General features: G+C 37.8%; 5 protein-coding genes across 15 annotated transcripts; 2 read left to right on the top strand and 3 right to left on the bottom strand.

The window, feature by feature from the left end:
- Positions 1-274: 274 nt before the first annotated feature.
- On the bottom strand, positions 275-14617 carry LOC116917484 (RAB11-binding protein RELCH homolog). 2 transcript variants are annotated; one of them, XM_045169536.1, is made up of 6 exons: positions 14476-14617; positions 14240-14287; positions 1787-1949; positions 1589-1679; positions 1114-1469; positions 275-1037 (listed from the first exon to the last, which is right to left on the bottom strand). In XM_045169536.1, exons 2-6 carry the CDS (start codon positions 14281-14283, stop codon positions 450-452), a joined length of 1242 nt encoding a protein of 413 aa, XP_045025471.1. In that variant the 5' UTR covers positions 14284-14287; positions 14476-14617; the 3' UTR covers positions 275-449. The 2 variants fall into 2 exon arrangements, with proteins under 2 accessions (XP_045025471.1, XP_032778839.1); XM_032922948.2 differs by lacking the exons at positions 14240-14287; positions 14476-14617 and adding an exon at positions 2174-2323 and having other exon boundaries at positions 1787-1997.
- On the top strand, positions 2340-18444 carry LOC116917481 (ATP-dependent RNA helicase DHX30). 6 transcript variants are annotated; one of them, XR_006643439.1, is made up of 18 exons: positions 2343-2586; positions 2642-2816; positions 2888-3099; positions 3167-3389; positions 3448-3535; positions 3598-4242; positions 4315-4545; positions 4606-4905; positions 4962-5108; positions 5183-5232; positions 5290-5494; positions 5577-6033; positions 6094-6313; positions 6378-6490; positions 6547-6703; positions 6774-7708; positions 7787-7925; positions 7994-8338. XR_006643439.1 is itself a non-coding variant. In XM_032922946.2 (16 exons), exons 1-16 carry the CDS (start codon positions 2352-2354, stop codon positions 6940-6942), a joined length of 3627 nt encoding a protein of 1208 aa, XP_032778837.2. In that variant the 5' UTR covers positions 2343-2351; the 3' UTR covers positions 6943-8338. The 6 variants fall into 6 exon arrangements, 1 of the variants encoding a protein (XP_032778837.2); XR_006643441.1 differs by having other exon boundaries at positions 7765-7925; XR_006643440.1 differs by having other exon boundaries at positions 7758-7925.
- On the bottom strand, positions 7058-9250 carry LOC116936302 (geminin-like). Of its 3 annotated transcripts, none has more exons than XR_006643450.1 (4): positions 8368-9097; positions 8094-8308; positions 7661-8036; positions 7058-7469 (listed from the first exon to the last, which is right to left on the bottom strand). XR_006643450.1 is itself a non-coding variant. In XM_045169542.1 (4 exons), exons 2-4 carry the CDS (start codon positions 8423-8425, stop codon positions 7965-7967), a joined length of 345 nt encoding a protein of 114 aa, XP_045025477.1. In that variant the 5' UTR covers positions 8426-9033; positions 9190-9250; the 3' UTR covers positions 7058-7964. The 3 variants fall into 3 exon arrangements, 2 of the variants coding, with proteins under 2 accessions (XP_045025477.1, XP_045025478.1); XM_045169542.1 differs by adding an exon at positions 9190-9250 and having other exon boundaries at positions 7058-8036; positions 8368-9033; XM_045169543.1 differs by lacking the exon at positions 7661-8036 and having other exon boundaries at positions 7058-7274; positions 8368-9117.
- On the bottom strand, positions 9667-11459 carry LOC123470028. Of its 3 annotated transcripts, XM_045169539.1 has the most exons (5): positions 11227-11459; positions 10940-11159; positions 10817-10888; positions 10518-10651; positions 9667-10455 (listed from the first exon to the last, which is right to left on the bottom strand). In XM_045169539.1, exons 2-5 carry the CDS (start codon positions 11133-11135, stop codon positions 9886-9888), a joined length of 972 nt encoding a protein of 323 aa, XP_045025474.1. In that variant the 5' UTR covers positions 11136-11159; positions 11227-11459; the 3' UTR covers positions 9667-9885. The 3 variants fall into 3 exon arrangements, with proteins under 3 accessions (XP_045025474.1, XP_045025475.1, XP_045025473.1); XM_045169540.1 differs by having other exon boundaries at positions 10518-10888; positions 11031-11159; positions 11227-11458; XM_045169538.1 differs by having other exon boundaries at positions 10518-10888; positions 11227-11448.
- Positions 14654-16267, top strand: LOC123470029. The gene is made up of 6 exons (XM_045169541.1): positions 14654-14887; positions 14943-15118; positions 15191-15402; positions 15470-15692; positions 15751-15838; positions 15900-16267. Exons 2-6 carry the CDS (start codon positions 15075-15077, stop codon positions 16245-16247), a joined length of 915 nt encoding a protein of 304 aa, XP_045025476.1. The 5' UTR covers positions 14654-14887; positions 14943-15074; the 3' UTR covers positions 16248-16267.
- Positions 18445-18497: the final 53 nt, after the last annotated feature.

Here is an 18497-nt window from a genome sequence, read left to right as displayed (position 1 = left end):
CTTTACGTGTTTAACTTATGTTAGTTTAAGATAAGAAAAGTAATAATTTAAATGATTTACAATTTAGAAATGATTTACACTGTAGTAAGAAATGCCTGACTCCTACAGGCTTACAGCTCGCTAACGTCTTTGTTATTAAAACAATATTGAAAAGAAATTATGGACTTTTATCTCTCTACTTTTGGTTGGTTTCGGAAATATTTTGAAAGTCACTGTTTCATTTTTTATTTTAATAAGAAGCCTTCGCTTCCAGAACATCACAACGTGCTATCAATGAACACTGGCATTTTTGTATTCTCAAGCCGATGCAAACATATTTGATCACATTTTATTTTTACAGAAACAAAAGGAAACTCGTAATCATACGGCATTCAACAGCATTATTTGGCATTATAAAAAAAGTTTCATTGAGCAGTTTCATTACAAAAATTAAACTAGCGCAAATTTAATTATTTACTATTAAAGAGCGAAAATGATGAACGATCAGGTGGTTTAACGTGGCTAAAGCCCATCGGCTTGTTTAGAGAGCCACCCGATAAAGAAGGAGGTTTATTGAAAAAACTATTTAATTTTTGACAGACATCTTCTACGCCCTGCTGTAATTCCTCTTTAAGGGCTCGAGCTGAGTTTTGTAGCTGAGCTTGTTGAGGAAAAACAGGTGAAATATGATGACTTTCAAAACGCGTGCTCACGACAGGCATTGGCAAAGTGGTTACAGCTGAAGTGGGTTTTTGGACATTGGTTATCATGGACTCGCGAATATCATAGGCTGATACGGAAGCAACTCTGACTTCAGTTTTTGTCGTTGATGGGACTGACGAGACATCATAACTGTTATTAACGCTTTCTTCTGCACTTCCGCCTAACTGCATCGTTAGGTCTGACGATTCGTTAGCAGCATCTTCCGTCTGTGTCTCTGTGTTTTCCGTTTGAACTATATGAATCTGGCCTGCAGGTCTAAAACGATGGCGGTAAATTGTTAATAAATCTGCAGGACGCTCCACATTCAATCCAACATCGTCCCAATACTCAAAATCCTTGTTATAAGTAAAAAAGAAACTTTAGACTGTCAAACTATCTGAAATTGCGATTTATGTTTTCAAAAATCATTACCTGATCAGTATTTTCATCTGCAAACGTAATAGATGTTAGCCGATAGCCATAAGTGAGTAAATATTCGTGAACTAGAAAGTTAATGGCTCGTTGTTCATAAGCTTTCATGGGTTCTGGTGTACTCTGGTGAGCGACAGGATTATTTTGGCTGCTTATACTCTCTGTTTCGCTTCGAGTGCTAGCATTCTCAAGCTCAACTTGTTGTGTTAGATTTTCCCTCAGAGCCGTGATGGTTTCCTTAGCTTTCCGTAGCTCGAATTCTAGAACGGCGACGCGATCTCCACCCGCTCTGTCACCATCTTCTGATATCGGTTGAAAGTCCAAGGAATCAAGGGTTGTTTGGCTCATGGATCTCACTAAAAATAGGTATACATTCATCATTTATTTTAAAAATTTATAAAATAAAGTAAAAAAAAAAAAAAAAAATTATTAGTTTTAAATGTAAAAAATTAACACAGCAAAACTAGGTGTTTACCAAGCATTCCAGAAGCTTTTGCAGATTTTTCAAAATTTCCCGGATTTGAGAAGAATTGCTTAAGGCATACTATTTCATGGCCTGCTTCACCCTATTAGTAACAACACAATTGATCAATAATTCAATAAAGGAACAAAACAGCTTCTATTATACACCCACAAAAATGAATATGGGTATTTTACTTTACTCAACACCTACCAGTTCAGCATAAAGCTCAAGGGCTGTTAGTAATAGTCTATCTTCAATCAATTTTGCTCCAAGTTCCTCATAACATTGGATTTTGCTGAAATCAAGCTTTGATTTTAGATGCTCCTTTGTTAGTAGGAGAGAAGACAATTCATCATTATTGCTGAATTGCTGCCTGCTGCTCAGTGGCAGGCTTAAATCCAGGCTTTTGGTTGACATTTCTCTGGAAAATTCAAATAAATTTAGCTTAAAATGAAGCTTTAACCTGAAGTACCTAACTTTGTCATGCTCTTATATGACATTTCAAATCCAAGTTCTCATGTTACCATGATAGTGAATCACCCAACAACTAGCTGACGTGCTCTAACTACGCGAATACAAAAAATTACTGCAAATTACCTGTCAGCAACTTAAGTTTGGCGTGTCGCTACAGATACGAATATGAAGTAATAAATATTCGTGAATTTTTTTAACAGCAAAACAGAGTTTCAAAGCCTCATGCATGAAACACAGAACAGCTGATGAGACGGAGCCTCCACCTATTTGTGTTATACTATAGCAGACGATTCTGCACTGCATGCTGTTTACACGCAACGAAGAAAATGATGTAATTTGTCTAGCCTTCTTCGCCTTCGTTACAAATATTGTATTCGCGATGTTTCGTCTTTGTTTCACCGATGTGTTAAGAACATTAAATAATCAAAATGTGGCTTCTCAGAGGTTTACCCTATCCAGTCTTAAGTATTACCAAATAAGTTTTTGCCATACAGCACCTGCTGAAACAGTCGTTCATCACGGAGCCCAAGGAACCGGTAATACCAATTATTTCCTAGTTTGTAACAGCAGTCAGCAGCAGTTTACATTTAGGGAGAAATTTGCATCCTGTCCAAGCAAGAGCTATCATCAATCAAACATTTGTTTCAGTTTCACATAAACTGAAACTTCCTTCGCTTAAGCCAGTTTACACTACAGTTCCAATCCATGGCAAAGGAAACTCCATGTGGAAGACTGTATTAACTCTTAGATGGCCAGAAAAACTAAGGTATACTGTAAGGTTATGTACATGCCAACAATTCTTCATAGCTAAAAGATTTTTATAACATTCTTTTAAAGTTTTGAAGCAATCGGCAGGAATAAAAAAGAGGCAGAAGAACTTGTTGCCCAACAAGCTTTGACTGTTCTGCATGATTCCAAGATTATTTCACCTAGTGGAAAGTTGTTGTGTGAACTAAGCACACATAGGACTCTTCAGTCAACAGATAAACTAACTATTATCAATGATGATGCAACAGCAGATGCTAGTGGCTCTTGTATTAAACAAGAGGGTATTTGAACATTTCATTTGTGCTCCCAATATTATGAAGTTGCATAATAGTTTATATTTTTTCACAGAAATGGCAGCAATTGAGGCAAAATTTCCCAATTTTAAATCAACCTTGCTTAATTGTTTTATGAAGGTTTCAAATCACATGAAGAACGCCAATTTTATCGCTCGACCGGCTTTCAAGCGTGTGAAAAATGGATCAATTTCCGACTGGCAAGCAAGCTATAGCTTGAAATGGCCTGAGCCGAAGGAATTTTCAGGAATCGGAACAAATCGGGCTGAAGCTGAAAAGTGAGAAAGCTTATTTATGAAATTCTATCAACCAAATCAACCAAAAATCATTTTTTAGATTAGCGATTCTCTCTGCACTTCATTGGTTGACGGAAAATAATTTCTTGCATCAAAATGGCTATCCTATTTTATATTCCAATGAAGAGGTAGATTTTAATTTAAAAGTACCTACTCATTCATATTAATTTGACATCTGTTTTTCTTCTAGCTCAGTAAAATGAAAAGCGCTGTAACAAGTCCTGCTATTGTCAAATTACCTCCAGCATTGGTGAATGAGCTTGACGAAATTCTGAATGATTTCAAAAAAATAAAGCCGTTAATGGATGAGGATCAAATGTTCTTTGAACGAGAAACTGCAGCCGCAAATAGCTTGATTTCAGAAGATGAAAAGATGATGGAGGAGATTGACGAGGAACGTGACGTGGAAGAATCCATTGACAATATACCTACATCGTCAAGTAATGAATATGGATACAATAAAGATGATGAATCATCAGTTGATCCAATTACCGGACGTAAAGTCCTACCGCTAAGCTCTGCGGAGATCGAAAAAAGATCCAATGAGTTATTTCTCAGTGCACAAACGAGGATAATAGAGAAAGGTGGTCCAGTCATTCCTTTTCTACCAATCGCGGAAAAGCGCGAAGCCATTTTAGATTTAATCGAACAAAATAGGGTTGTTGTGCTGAGTGGTGGTACCGGATGTGGCAAGAGTACACAAATGCCCCAGTATTTACTGGATTCTTATGCGCTGAAACATCGTGGCACTGAATGTAATATAATCGTTACACAGCCTCGTCGGTTGGCTGCGCTTTCTTTAGCTCAAACTGTTGCCAATTATCGAGGAGAAAAAGTGAGTGAAAGACATCTTGAAATTTACTTTACGTTGATATTTAGTTGATTTTCTTTGTGCGTTGGTTTCTAGATAGGTGAGAGTGTTGGCTACCAGGTGCGACTGAATTCCGTACTACCGAGGCATCCACTGGGTCGTATACTCTTCTGTTCAACCGGAATTCTTTTGCGAAGACTTCAAGCTTGTCCAGACATGTCGGGCGTATCCCACCTAATAATCGATGAAGTGCACGAACGCGACTGTTTGACCGATTTTACGCTAGTTATTCTTAAAGATCTTTTGCAATCGAACCCCTTGTTAAAGGTGAGCATTGTTAGTGCTATATTTGTACTTGTTAAAAATAATTCAATAACTATATCTTAGGTCATCCTGATGAGTGCCTCTCTAAATACGGATCTGCTGTCACGTTATTTTGATTCGGCTCCGCTGATCCACGTTGAAGGAAGAACGTTTCCTGTTCAGAGAATTTTTTTACCTGAAGTCCAAAGTTTGACCAGAGGTTTTGGAGAAAGAAATAATACCACGAATATCAAACCAATGGTTGATCAAGCTTTAGTAGTGAAACTAGTTCGTTATATCGACATAAACAAACCATCACAAGGTTCCATTTTAATTTTTCTACCTGGTTGGGCAGAAATTAAAAGCCTTCACTCTAAGTTAAAGGTATGTATTCAAAGATTCTTTTACTTATACAATTGACTAACTTCGCTTCGCAACAGGAATTTTATCCTAGTGATGAAACTCATTGGATATTACCGGTGCATTCCCGACTTTCACAGGTTGAGCAAGAGCGAATATTTGATCGCCCACCTGAGGGTGTCCGGAAAATCGTTCTAGCAACCAATATAGCTGAAACTAGCTTGACGGTAGAAAATTTATTATAGTGTACATAAAGATTGGTTTTGATTTTATTCGAACACATATTGTGAAAACCTCGCAGATCAATGATTGCGTCTACGTGATCGATCCTGGTGTTCATAAAGAACTAAGGTTTGACAACGAAAACACAATTTTATTGTATTGGTTACAAAATAGAATTATGTTTAGGTACAATTCACAACGGGGTTCTGCTGTAATGGAAAATCAATGGATAGCAAAAGCTAATGCACAACAACGAGCTGGACGTGCCGGACGTGTTCAACCAGGAGAAGCATTCCATCTCTACTCCGAAGAGAAGCATGAAGAAATGGAGCGGTTTCCGCAGGCAGAAATTCTTCGAATACCTCTGGAGAAGGTTGTCATGGATATTAAGGTAAAAACTCATAGCCTACATTTACTGTATTGGCAATTTGAATTCGAGAATTAATAACAGGCTACCATTTCCATTAATTAAGGCGTATAATGAAAATTTGAAGTCGATTGATTTCTTAAGCCGAACGCTAGAGCCTCCTTCACACCGAGCAATCCGAGTTGCAATCCGAGAACTAGAGTCGATAGGTGCATTGGATGAGCATGAACGACTTACACCACTGGGACGTCGTATTGCTCAGTTTTCAACACATCCCCGTTTGGCCAAATCACTCGTGTTTGCTACTCTTTTTCGCTGTTTGGACCCAGTGGCATCTATAGTGGCAGGACTCAGCTCAGCACGTGAGGGCTGGTCGGTGGAATCGACAGTTGACAACCAAAGACAAATTATTCGACAAGCGAAATATCGATTCCATCCCACGAGCGATCACTTGGCTTTGGCCAGTTTGATGAGGCAATTTCGAAATCAACGTGGTCGGTATGAGGTCGATGAATTCTGCGAAAATTTCCAAGCTAATGTGAAATCACTTTACTTCCTCAAAGGTATTGTATGGCTAGCCAAGATAGAAAAGTTGACGCTAATGTTTCTTGTCTATAATTTAGGTGTGAGGAGCTTGTTAGTTGACCATTTGAAGGATGCGAATTTACTCGGTGATAGATCGCATGCCGATTCCATTCGTCATCCGGTGAATCAACATGCAGACAATGAAGAAATGATAAAAGCGGCTCTCGTCATGGGGTTTGGTGATCGCATTCTCCGAGTGCGTAGGGGGAAGATTGTCAAGGGGATTATCAAATCTAACGAATTAGTCATTTTAAGCGAGTACGTGCATCATCTGCTAACTAATCTTTAAATTCCTTCAAGTTTAATAAAATTTATATTACAGGAAACACGGTCCCGTTCACATAGTGCCTGATTCAGTCAACGCAGACGGTAAAATCAAATCCGATTTCATGATCTACTTCAACGGGATTTTTTCAACGGAACGGAAAGCTTTCGGTAATATAGATTTATTTAGTGTTCTCTTAAAAGCTAATCCAACATGCTGGTTATAGTTGTAAGAGATACAACCCAGATTTCAAATATGACTGCCGTGTTAACGGCTGGAAGATCATTCACTGCAGGGAGTCAGTTGGACGAAGTTAGCGACAGTTCTTCTGCAAGTATTACAATCGACGAGAGTGAAAATTTACAATTCGCTTGTTCCCCAAGGTAGTTTATTTATTTTTTGATTACGCCTTGAGCAGCCTGATAAAATCTTGATGTTCAACACTATTGACAGAGAAACGCGGTTACTAATGGAACTTCGAGAGTCGTTGTCTGATACCTGTGATTTTCTGCTGCGGACTGCAGGATTACGTCAAACGAATGAGCTTACGTCAGTCGTAGGCAAATTCCATGGTCGACAAGTTGACATGCTAGCTCGTTTGTTATCAACAAAAAACAACTAGGTAAAAGTGATTAGATAATGATAATTTAACAATAAACGTCAGTTTTGTTATCAACTTGCAATCTAAGTTAAGTGAATCAAAACCAAGCCAAAGCAGCTATGTGCTTAAAGATGAATCAGACTTTAAATGTTTATTCCATACATGGTCCTAAAATAAAAAAAATAAAAAAAAAACAATGTAGTCAGTAATCTACTGGTAGTGTCCACGAGGACAGCGAAGACCACGTGAAGGGTCTTGAAATGTGCGGGAATACTTTAGCGCCATACTCCTTAGATTCACATCTCACACAAGCGGATATATGGTTCCTCATCCTCTGGACTGCCCAAAAGGCCTATAGACCTTTTTAAGATTCCTCGGTGTAAGCAGAGCGAAAAGTCGTGCGGCTAGTCGACTAGTGCGCACCATGGCGGGGGATAGCCGTAACTAGCTGCAGACTTGGCTTGATTCTCCGAATCACCTTGTTGTTCGGCTCTATGTTACTGTAGTCTGGCACTCTGTGTTGTATGTCAAACCTATTGCGTTGATTTCTCGAAAAGTTAGGAAATGGTTAATGCCAAGTGTCTTATATGTTTTTTTACTCAACAATCTAAATTAGGAAAAGGACGGAAGTTCTACAAAATACCAGAGTACACTAAATGTGATAGGTTTTCTGATGGTGACAAAGTTCTCATTGAAAAAAGAAGAAGACTTTGGATGCAACTTGTAGAAAAAAACTTACATGGAAGAAGTTGCAACTATTTTGTGTGTTCACATCACTTTGTCTCAGGTAGTTATTATTGTAATTCTCATAGTTTTCATCCCTTAAAGTAAGGCAGACTACAGTAACATAGAGCCGAACAACAAGGTGATTCGAAGAATCAAGCCAAGTCTGCAGCTAGTTACGGCTATCCCCCGCCATGGTGCGCACTAGTCGACTAGCCGCACGACTTTTCGCTCTGCTTACACCGAGGAATCTTAAAAAGGTCTATAAAGTTAAATGTGAGGTGCGTGGCAATTTTGAAATGACTTCAGGTCGATAAGCGTCAACTATCACTTGTGCTTGCATTTTCAGCACCTTCATTTGGTTCCTCATCCTCTGGACTGCCCAAAAGGCCCTATAAAGTTAAAAAGAGAATAACAAGCCTGCCCAAAATGATCTTGCAATTGTTTACCTCTAAAACACCAGCCAGATATTCAGCTTCATCAGCTAGAGGTTTGAGCATACTGTTTTCAGTTTTAAGGGTATTTACCTCACTTTTGAGGGTATTTACCTCACTTATGAGGGTATCCCGTTCAAGATGCAGTTTCTCATTTTCCTCTAATGCTTCGGCAAGGGCAACTCTTCTTGTTTCGGCCTTGGTACTGTAATATTCAACGTCATTCTCAGCTGGAAAAAATACAACAATTGTATGGTTGATTTAGAATCCATTTCATAAAATGAAATACCACTGGTGGTAGACCCTTCCATTACTACAGGATCAGTTTGGACTCCACGGTCCTCCATCGTGATCTTCTTTTGTGCAGTATTGCTTGTCTTGTCTTCAAAGACCTGGATCTTGCCTTGAGTTTTCTGTTTTGATTCTCTTTAAATGCCAACTAACTTTGATGCTTGGACATGGAGACTGGAGTTCAATCTGATCGATCGTTAGAAATAAGGGTCCTCCCACGCGAAATCTGCTTGGGAGTCTGCGTGCCAAAATTGGGTTTCGTTCATTCGCCGTGGCTTCCTTTCGGTCGGCCATGGTGTTCACTCAACTACTCAACTTCTACTATGAGTTAAAAATAGTACATAGTAGTGTTGGCGACTATTAGTGTTGGCGACTATCTAATTTTTTCAACAAGGTCTCTGAGACGGCGTCTTAACGTGCAGACGATAAATACGCCAATGTCAACATGGTCGCGCACGCCTAGACGAAGCCTATGGCAAAGCTGCGCCGTCACTTTTGGCCAATAGGGAGAGACACTTATCGTCCAGACGACGCCTATCGTCAGCTGACAGAATGGACACTTACAGCTGTCAAAAAGTTATGTTTTTTGTTTCATCGCCAGTGCTTTTTGTGGCCTTCATCAGAAGACCCGTATCCGTGACGGTATTCCCGCAGTGGAGGCACTCTAAACATAGTCAAACAAACAAATATGTTTATTGTTTTTGTTTTTTTTTATTTGGTTTTTAAGTGAGTTGTATTTGTGTTTGTATTTTTAAAATCTATATATATGTTTAAAAAGAATAAACTTTTTAGTGAAAAAAAAGGATAAAGTCTATTTTACCCGACCAAATTTACTTTATTGTTACTTTACTTTTACTGAATTCAGAGAAGCAAGTATACTGAACTGATCTGTATTTACTTGTAAACTGAATAAATGTTGTGCTTAAATTACAATGTTGCCAATTGTTGGAATGCAATGTTGCCGTCATTAATTGGTAATATAGACATGGTGTAAAAGGGAGGTGTACCAACTCTTCAGTTAAGAAGGGTATCTCAGCTGAAGCCTCTTCGTGGTACAAGGTAATCTATCGTCAGAGACGCCTGGTGGCCGATCTTGAACTAAATGAAAAACCCACTTGAAAAATATTCTAAGTCCAAAACAGTGGATCCATCCCTAATTCCCTATCGGCATTCGCTACGGCCTATGGCAATAAGATGGCATTTCAAAATTAATGTTATTATCTTTCTTGTTTGGAAAAAAAAATATTTCAAGTACTGTATGATCACACTCAATTTTTAAAAAGAAATTAAAAGATAGTTTAAGTATTACTTTGTATTAAATTTCTTGTATGGGCATTTTTGGCCAGTTTGAAACTCGCCTGGACTGTTGTTTGTTCTTTGGACAATAAAACATCTTTCAAACGTTTAGATTCAAAATAATATCTCACTTTTACATACTCCATTATTAAAGTTTCCATATTACAATGGCGATGAGTATCACAAAAAAGGGGCAGTACATAGGTTAATTTAACTTTTGCTATACACTCTTGGAATGTATCAGTGATATAAATATGATTAAGTGACTTAAAGTGGTTTGAGACAACTTTTTCAATTGCGCACAAAGTTTGGTACATTGACAGGGTGACAAACACCAGTCCACCTTTGGTTCGAGCTCTCGTGTATGCATCTGCGTCAAAATCCCTGGTAGATCTGCTTCTTTGGTAATTACGGTCTGTCTGCATGCCTCACACTCGAAAAGGTTTTCTCTCGTTTTCACCATGTAACCTGCTACATCGTATATGAGAAAGTTACCGATTCTATCTTCTTTGGACAAGGGCAACTCGTTCACGTAACGCTTTCCCAGCTCTTCCATTAAATCATCTTTCATTGCTACCCTTAAATCAGTAGCAGCCTTAGCATTGTTGGGGAATTTTTTAATGAGACACTCCTTAAAATCGACGAGCACCCTAATATGGTCATCATTTTCTACATTTGCGTTCCGCAATAGTATCTTCGCGGGTGTGTACAATGACATCATCCTGATAATATGTAGAAAACTTGCAGCCGTTGGATGTGTATCGACTGAACGTATGCGCCCAAAAGTCATCTATAGGCAAAAAAGGATAGTTCATTAAACGATTATTTGCATTTTTTTTTACAAATATATACCTCTAAGGCGTCTTGGTTCCATTTTGCTGTCAGTACGAAATCGTATTTCTCTAAAGGGTTTTTTGGATTCAATAACTCTTCTGTCAAGTCAATGGTGCTACGGATAGACAAGCGCCAGCCATCTAGAGTCGTATCTGACGCAAATGCGGCCATTATTGGACGTTTTCCAGGATTGCGATGGCACTCCTCAGTTAACTCTATTATTTTTAGCATGTCTTCGAGTACAGATTTTTTCCCCTTTGTTACCTTTCCCTCCATTTCGACTAAATTATTCCAGTTGTTCCCATTAATTGACTCACCCTTGTGTCGTCCATTCATAATGTCAAATGTGTCATTAATAAGCTTTGTAAGCTTTTCTGTAGCTTCCGATCCTAATAAAATAATGAGTTAGATTTATAAATTTGGAAGATTTAATAAGGTACCATTGAATAAATGCGCTGTTTTTTTGTCTTCTCTTAAAAATTTTAAAGCCATGGCCATATGTTTGGAGTACAGCTGTGTGGCCAAGCTTACCGTCATTCTCTGCCAGGTTGATGGCCAAATGTGAGCAAGTTTTAACTTGGGAACCAATTTCAAACCAAGCAACCTTTGATGCTCAAATACTCTCTGATAGAACATGTGGTAGACAGTGTGCCCGGCAAACTGAGAAACATAAAAAGGAAAGTATTAGTCTCCATTTGCTTAAGTATACTTTAAGCACATTTACAACCTGAGCAATTTTTTGAAGCACAATTTATTCACCATTTTTGGAAAGACGCTATCAAGGCGTCAACCAAACGACGCCATTAATGTGTTCAAACTTTCAGTACGACTAATGGAAAACCGTTGACGACTGATCCGAAGGTAACATTTTCTCACAAGCTCAAGAGATGGCGTTTACTATAGAGAACCAAACAATGCCTACTGGTACCACAAAGAGGCTTCACAAGAGATACCCTTCTTAACTGAAGAGTTGGTACACCTCCCTTTTACACCATGATATAGATTAAATACGTATATTGGTATTGCAAAATATTTACATTGAGTTATTACTCTGCTAGCTCAGTGGTATAGCACTGGATTTTTAAGAGAAAGGATCTAGGTTCAAATCTAGTTGTTGGTTATATATTTAATATTAAATGTTTAGTATTTAGAATATTCAAATGGTTATTTAGTTGATAAAGTGATTTCGTTATTAGTATTACGACATTTTAAAAAGTATTCTATAATAAAAGTAAAAAGTAGGTCTATGATAATTAAGTTAGAAAAGGTTTTACTATACTTAATTAATTAATATTTAGGGGTGTGTTGTTACTTAATATTAGTATTGATTTAGTTATGGCTACTAATGTATCTATTTTCATGAGTTCCTCAAGTGATATTATTAAGAGTAATAGACCAAGATCGGATGCTGAGTTGCCAAGGCTGAATTCCGACCTGGGGTATTTTTCCTCTCGGGTCCTATAGGAGGGAAATGAAAAATAATATATTTAATTAAGTTGTAGTTAGTTTTATTACAAAATCTTTTGGAATCGTGTACTATACCTCTGTGCTGATATAATACACAAAATTTTATCTCCAAAAAAGCTGTTATTTTTCCAGGAAACTTTTTGAAAGGTACTTGTTTACCTTTCCACAACACCCCCCCCCCTCCCCGTATTACAACTGTAGAACAAGAAACAGACGTTTTTCTAAGTAAATTTCTTTTTCCTTATGAATAAATCCTTTAGCATAATCAGATAACTTAAAAAGACTAATTGTGTCAAATAACTCATTACTGACATCACAAACTACACTACTCATGACATAAAAAACGAAAACAGTTTGACACTACAGTCACTAGTCACAGTCAATCACTTTACGTCTGCTACGGTACATTGTAAACAAGTACCTTTCAAAAAGTTTCCTGGAAAAATAACAGCTTTTTTGGAGTAGCTAACTACAACTTAATTAAATATATTATTTTTCATTTCCCTCCTATAGGGCCCGAGAGGAAAAATACCCCAGGTCGGAATTCAGCCTTGGCAACTCAGCATCCGATCTTGGTCTATAGTGAAATGCTTGAAAAGTTTTATTTGAAATGCAAAAAAAGGAATATAGTTCATTACTGGTATGTTGTCTTATTCTGTACTTTAATTGTTTTTGTATACCGAATATGATTATACTGTAGTGTTATTTTATACTATACTATACTATACTATACTATACTATACTATACTATACTATACTATACTATACTATACTAGACTAGACTAGACTAGACTAGACTAGACTATACTAGACTATACTAGACTAGACTATTCGTTAATATTTTTTTTCTTAGCTCATGGAACTCCCATTGATTGGTACAATTTTTGCTGTGAAGTTTCGGAAGATGTAGTAATTAACAATTCTGAAAAGATTGGTGGCTTTGGTATTACGGTAGAAATAGACAAATTGGCCACTAAAGTTTTTTTTTTTTTTCACTAAGAAGTTTTTTTTCTTCTGTTTTGGTAATTTTTAAAATTTTTTGAGTTCTCCCTCCTGTCATTAATGGCTGCCTATGTTTCACAGCGTTGCTAAACTAATTTTTTTAAATATAATTAACTGAATTACCCTAACCTAACCTAACCTAACCTAACCTAACCTAACCCACGAAACCTTTATATTTTAAAAAATTAGTTTAGCAACGCTGTTGTAGAAACATAGGCAGCCATTAATGATAGGAGGGAGAAATAGGACCCATCTAGCGGAGAAATAGGACCCTAAAAAGAAAGTCAGAAAAAGGGGTCCTATTTCACCGGGTCCTATTTCTCCATGGCCTTTTTTTGGGTCCTATTTCTCCGGGTCCTATTTGTCTGGGTCCTATTTCTCCGGCTACCAGCCTGCTCCTTGTATACCTATGCTAGGTCTAAATGGCGGAACGGATTGGAGGAATAAGTTCACAGAACACTACAGTGGCGAATGCTTATGTATTTTAAATACGTATGTAAATAATGTATAACTAAATAAATAATGGTAAAATACATAAAATAAAGAGAGTAAAATTGTTCATTATTTTAACTTCAGCTTCAAAGAAATGGAATGCCATGTACTGAGCTAGAACTTTAGCACAGCTAAATAACTGATTTAGTCTCCAAGGTCAGTTGCTGAAACCCAAACCCCATTAAACCGTTGAAGGTTAGTCATCGGCCACTTTTCACCCTCGCAGTGTGCTTTCTTATACGGCTTAGTTTAAAAATGACTAACCCATTTTCTGATGTGATGGATTTATTTGAAGACGAATCAGTTCCAGTGCTAAGTGAAGTGCCATTCGATGCTGCGGTATGCCTGAAAGGTTTCGAACGGTAGTGGGCTGCATTAATTGTAAGAGGTGGTATCATCCCCAGTGCGAAATTATTCCATCGGATGTTTGAATGAAAAACGCGCAGTGTGGCGTTGTTACAAGTGTGCTAATTAGCGGAAAATATATGTAATTTATTTTCCCGGAAACATGTTTTACAAAGAAATATAACTCTTTTTTAACTTAAAAAATTCAATTTAACCAGTTTTTTATTTCTGACATTATAATCAATTAAATATCACTATAGAAATCGTTAAATATAGGTTCAAAAGTAAATTAATGTGGACATTCCGCCGTTCCGCCAATTAGGCGTATTCCGCAGCCATATTTTGATGCCCATTCCGCCTACTATTCCGCCGTTTAGGTTCCGCCAATCCGCCATTCCGCCTCCGCCGTTTAGGAACACCCGCTGAATTGCTGCCTGCTGCTCAGTGGCAGGCTTAAATCCAGGCTTTTGGTTGACATTTCTCTGGAAAATTCAAATAAATTTAGCTTAAAATGAAGCTTTAACCTTAAGTACCTAACTTTGTCATGCTGTTATATGACATTTCAAATCCAAGTTCTCATGTTACAACAGAGTACACCATGATAGTGAATCACCCAACAACTAGCTGACGTGCTCTAACTACGCGAATACAAAAAATTACTGAAAATTACCTGTCAGCAACTTAAGTTTGGCGTGTCGCTTCAGATACGAATATGAAGTAATAAATATTCGTGAATTTTTTAAACAGCAAAACAGAGTTTTAAAGCCTCATGCATGAAACACAGAACAGCTGATGAGACGGAGCTCCACCTATTTGTGTTATACTATAGCAGACGATTCTGCACTGCATGCTGTTTACACGCAACGAAGAAAATGATGTAATTTGTCTAGCCTTCGTCGCCTTCGTTACAAATATTGTATTCGCGATGTTTCGTCTTTGTTTCACCGATGTGTTAAGAACATTAAATAATCAAAATGTAGCTTCTCAGAGGTTTACCCTATCCAGTCTTAAGTATTACCAAATAAGTTTTTGCCATACAGCACCTGCTGAAACAGTCGTTCATCACGGAGCCCAAGGAACCGGTAATACCAATTATTTCCTAGTTTGTAACAGCAGTCAGCAGCAGTTTACATTTAGGGAGAAATTTGCATCCTGTCCAAGCAAGAGCTATCATCAATCAAACATTTGTTTCAGTTTCACATAAACTGAAACTTCCTTCGCTTAAAGCCAGTTTACACTACAGTTCCAATCCATGGCAAAGGAAACTCCATGTGGAAGACTGTATTAACTCTTAGATGGCCAGAAAAACTAAGGTATACTGTAAGGTTATGTACATGCCAACAATTCTTCATAGCTTAAAAGATTTTCATAACATTCTTTTAAAGTTTTGAAGCAATAGGCAGGAATAAAAAAGAGGCAGAAGAACTTGTTGCCCAACAAGCTTTGACTGTTCTGCATGATTCCAAGATTATTTCACCTAGTGGAAAGTTGTTGTGTGAACTAAGCACACATAGGACTCTTCAGTCAACAGATAAACTAACTATTATCAATGATGATGCAACAGCAGATGCTAGTGGATCTTGTATTAAACAAGAGGGTATTTGAACATTTCATTTGTGCTCCCAATATTATGAAGTTGCATAATAGTTTATATTTTTTCACAGAAATGGCAGCGATTGAGGCAAAATTTCCCAATTTTAAATCAACCTTGCTTAATTGTTTTATGAAGGTTTCAAATCACATGAAGAACGCCAATTTTATCGCTCGACCGGCTTTCAAGCGTGTGAAAAATGGATCAATTTCCGACTGGCAAGCAAGCTATAGCTTGAAATGGCCTGAGCCAAAGGAATTTTCAGGAATCGGAACAAATCGGGCTGAAGCTGAAAAGTGAGAAAGCTCATTAATGAAATTCTATCAACCAAATCAACCAAAAATCATTTTTTAGATTAGCGATTCTCTCTGCACTTCATTGGTTGACGGAAAATAATTTCTTGCATCATAATGGCTATCCTATTTTATATTCCAATGAAGAGGTAGATTTTAATTTAAAGTGACTACTCATTCATATTAATTTGACATCTGTTTTTCTTCTAGCTCAGTAAAATGAAAAGCGCTGTAACAAGTCCTGCTATTGTCAAATTACCTCCAGCATTGGTGAATGAGCTTGACGAAATTCTGAATGATTTCAAAAAAATAAAGCCGTTAATGGATGAGGATCGAATGTTCTTTGAACGAGAAACTGCAGCCGCAAATAGCTTGATTTCAGAAGATGAAAAGATGATGGAGGAGATTGACGAGGAACGTGACGTGGATGAATCCGTTGACAATATACCTACATCGTCAAGTAATGAATATGGATACAATAAAGATGATGAATCATCAGTTGATCCAATTACCGGACGTAAAGTCCTACCGCTAAGCTCTGCGGAGATCAAGCTTTAGTAGTGAAACTAGTTCGTTGTATCGACATAAACAAACCATCACAAGGTTCCATTTTAATTTTTCTACCTGGTTGGGCAGAAATTAAAAGCCTTCACTCTAAGTTAAAGGTATGTATTCAAAGATTCTTTTACTTATACAATTGACTAACTTCGCTTCGCAACAGGAATTTTATCCTAGTGATGAAACTCATTGGATATTACCGGTGCATTCCCGACTTTCACAGGTTGAGCAAGAGCGAATATTTGATCGCCCACCTGAGGGTGTCCGGAAAATCGTTCTAGCAACCAATATAGCTGAAACTAGCTTGACGGTAGAAAATTTATTATAGTGTACATAAAGATTGGTTTTGATTTTATTCGAACACATATTGTGAAAACCTCGCAGATCAATGATTGCGTCTACGTGATCGATCCTGGTGTTCATAAAGAACTAAGGTTTGACAACGAAAACACAATTTTATTGTATTGGTTACAAAATAGAATTATGTTTAGGTACAATTCACAACGGGGTTCTGCTGTAATGGAAAATCAATGGATAGCAAAAGCTAATGCACAACAACGAGCTGGACGTGCCGGACGTGTTCAACCAGGAGAAGCATTCCATCTCTACTCCGAAGAGAAGCATGAAGAAATGGAGCGGTTTCCGCAGGCAGAAATTCTTCGAATACCTCTGGAGAAGGTTGTCATGGATATTAAAGTAAAAACTCATAGCCTACATTTACTGTATTGGCAATTTGAATTCGAGAATTAATAACAGGCTACCATTTCCATTAATTAAGGCGTATAATGAAAATTTGAAGTCGATTGATTTCTTAAGCCGGACGCTAGAGCCTCCTTCACACCGAGCAATCCGAGTTGCAATCCGAGAACTAGAGTCGATAGGTGCATTGGATGAGCATGAACGACTTACACCACTGGGACGTCGTATTGCTCAGTTTTCAACACATCCCCGTTTGGCCAAATCACTCGTGTTTGCTACTTTTTTTCGCTGTTTGGACCCAGTGGCATCTATAGTGGCAGGACTCAGCTCAGCACGTGAGGGCTGGTCGGTGGAATCGACAGTTGACAACCAAAGACAAATTATTCGACAAGCGAAATATCGATTCCATCCCACGAGCGATCACTTGGCTTTGGCCAGTTTGATGAGGCAATTTCGAAATCAACGTGGTCGGTATGAGGTCGATGAATTCTGCGAAAATTTCAAGCTAATGTGAAATCACTTTACTTCCTCAAAGGTATTGTATGGCTAGCCAAGATAGAAAAGTTGACGCTAATGTTTCTTGTCTATAATTTAGGTGTGAGGAGCTTGTTAGTTGACCATTTGAAGGATGCGAATTTACTCGGTGATAGATCACATGCCGATTCCATTCGTCATCCGGTGAATCAACATGCAGACAATGAAGAAATGATAAAAGCGGCTCTCGTCATGGGGTTTGGTGATCGCATTCTCCGAGTGCGTAGGGGGAAGATTGTCAAGGGGATTATCAAATCTAACGAATTAGTCATTTTAAGCGAGTACGTGCATCATCTGCTAACTAATCTTTAAATTCCTTCAAGTTTAATAAAATTTATATTACAGGAAACACGGTCCCGTTCACATAGTGCCTGATTCAGTCAACGCAGACGGTAAAATCAAATCCGATGTCATGATCTACTTCAACGGGATTTTTTCAACGGAACGAAAAGCTTTCGGTAATATTGATTTATTTAGTGTTCTCTTAAAAGCTAATCCAACATGCTGGTTATAGTTGTAAGAGATACAACCCAGATTTCAAATATGACTGCCGTGTTAACGGCTGGAAGATCATTCACTGCAGGGAGTCAGTTGGACGAAGTTAGCGACAGTTCTTCTGCAAGTATTACCATCGACGAGAGTGAAAATTTACAATTCGCTTGTTCCCCAAGGTAGTTTATTTATTTTTTGATTACGCCTTGAGCAGCCTGATAAAATCTTGATGTTCAACACTATTGACAGAGAAACGCGGTTACTAATGGAACTTCGAGAGTCGTTGTCTGATACCTGTGATTTTCTGCTGCGGACTGCAGGATTACGTCAAATGAATGAGCTTACGTCAGTCGTAGGCAAATTCCATGGTCGACAAGTTGACATGCTAGCTCGTTTGTTATCAACAAAAAACAACTAGGTAAAAGTGATTAGATAATGATAATTTAACAATAAACGTCAGTTTTGTTATCAACTTGCAATCTAAGTAAAGTTAATCAAAACCAAGCCAAAGCAGCTATGTGCTTA

Source organism: Daphnia magna, linkage group LG2 (genome assembly GCF_020631705.1).
Source record: "Daphnia magna isolate NIES linkage group LG2, ASM2063170v1.1, whole genome shotgun sequence".
NCBI classification, from domain to species: Eukaryota; Metazoa; Arthropoda; class Branchiopoda; order Diplostraca; family Daphniidae; genus Daphnia; species Daphnia magna.
Note: the sequence above shows the minus strand (reverse complement) of the source record. Positions and strands in the feature narration are given on the sequence as shown.